The sequence below is a fragment of the Pyrus communis genome, chromosome 5, assembly GCF_963583255.1.
Source record: "Pyrus communis chromosome 5, drPyrComm1.1, whole genome shotgun sequence".
NCBI lineage: Eukaryota > Viridiplantae > Streptophyta > Magnoliopsida > Rosales > Rosaceae > Pyrus > Pyrus communis.
In genome coordinates, this window is record NC_084807.1 from 19,235,997 (window position 1) to 19,237,997 (window position 2,001).

Genomic DNA, 2,001 nt, shown 5'->3' on the forward strand with positions numbered 1-2,001 from the left:
TGCGCGTAAAATGAAGGAGAACTGAAGACATACAAATTATAAAGTAGAGATGTAACCAAAAGTAAAAAACCCTTGGACTCAATTGTTAGTAACTAATTTACTTTAACCCCCAAGTCACCATCATACAAAATAGGCTGCTTTTATATACACATTCATTTTTATTTTTTACATACTTTTTATTAATTTTTGTCATCTTCTTTAATTCATTTGATCCAAAGACTGAAATTGAAACAGATGTGTGGATAGTACCATCCTAAAATATTCACAAATAATTTTTTTTTTTCAGATACACAAATATTATTAATTAACAAATATAATAAAGATTAAAGAGGTCCACTATTACACAGAGATGGCTACAAACTAGACGGTAAGCACGTGAAAACCTAAAATTCAAACCCTATTATTAGACCCTTGCGCGGGACGACCATACTAATTTATCTATCTTATACTAATATGTTTTTTGTTTTTTTTCAGATTAACAGTGACTCGGCAAATGACTCTAATTCAAGTTGATTTTGATGATCATGATGATGGTCTGTCTTCAGAAGCGCCTGTAGATATTCTTCATATAGATTTTCAAGCGTATGATCATCACCGCCATCAGCTGAAGAATTAATAGGATCATGATCTTGATCTTCATCACCAACACAAAACACAAGCCCATTATTACACCAAGTATTAACACCAAAACATCCTCCTCCTCCTCCTCTCCCTCCCCCTCTGTTTAAGTCTTGGCTTGAAGACCCAGTAGTAACTGTAGTACTACTAGTAAAACTGTCATTTCTTGGTAGGGATAAAAGGGAAGTAAACCTAGTAGGTTTTGGAAGATGAACCTTAGGCTTTTGTGGCTCCACATGTTGGGCTGTTTTCTTGTTCTTGTCTTTCGTCATCACCATCTCCTTCTTATTGTTGTTGTTCTTGCTTCTTTGGTTCTTTCTCCTTTTATTTTCTTTGGCTATCGGCTCAGATAATTTTTTGTGGGTGTTTGGGTCGGTGCCTTCGTTTCTGAGTCTTTTGCTAAGATGGGTGTTCCAGTAGTTCTTGATCTCATTATCGGTTCGACCCGGAAGCCTACCGGCGATGAGAGACCAACGGTTGCCAAGAAGTGAATGTAGTCTGATAATTAGGTCATCTTCATCGGGGGTTATGTTGCCTCTCTTTATGTCTGGTCTTAGATAGTTCATCCACCTTAGCCTGCAACTCTTCCCACACCTGAGGAGGCCTATTTTGACCAAAAAATGTAGGATAAAAATAATTGTACAACAAATGAAAAAAAATAAAATTACAGAACAATGAGGATCATATATAATTCATGATACCTAAGAAATTATATAACAATGTGGAAAATGAGCAATAACATAATTATGTATACCAGCTTTTTTTGGCAAGGATCTCCAATGGCCTTCACCATGAGCTTCAATATACTTGGTGAGTAATGTGTCTTCTCTAGGAGTCCATGGACCTCTATGCAAACCAACCTTGGAACAGCAAGGAGCCCTTCCCATGATTCACTCTATCTAATTAGATCTCCTCTCTCAAGAATATGAATATTTAGAACTAGTGTGGGAATAAGAGGGAAAGCACCGGAAACAAGAGGACTCTGATGCTCTGTAGAGCACAAAGGATTCTTACACCTTGTACCCCTTTTTATTTGTTGGGAGTGCTAACGTGTGTTAAGAAGGAATAAACAAAGACTTTTAAAGAAAAAAATGATAATTTTATAAGTATTATTTTCATATAGGAAAAATGTACCTCTCTTATTATCTGCCGATCAACATATATTTACACACACGCGCGCGCACACACACGCAAGGTCTTTATATTACTAGACTGTAAATATGAATTATTGATCAAATTATTCTTGTATAAACGTGTAGTCTAAATTATAATTAATCTTCAATAACAAATTTTATTTGACGATAGAAGTCCAATTTGATCATTACTCTAACATCATGTATATAATGATGAAAGTTATCTAAGATATGGATCCAACTTGTTGCC

General features: G+C 35.3%; 1 protein-coding gene across 1 annotated transcript; it reads right to left on the minus strand.

The window, feature by feature from the left end:
* Window positions 1-267: 267 nt before the first annotated feature.
* On the minus strand, window positions 268-1,629 carry LOC137734993 (myb-related protein 308-like). Its single transcript, XM_068474343.1, has 2 exons — window positions 1,373-1,629; window positions 268-1,222 (listed from the first exon to the last, which is right to left on the minus strand). The coding sequence occupies exons 1-2, from the start codon at window positions 1,503-1,505 to the stop codon at window positions 471-473; spliced, it is 885 nt and encodes a 294-aa protein (XP_068330444.1). The 5' UTR covers window positions 1,506-1,629; the 3' UTR covers window positions 268-470.
* Between the last annotated feature and the right edge of the window lie 372 nt (window positions 1,630-2,001).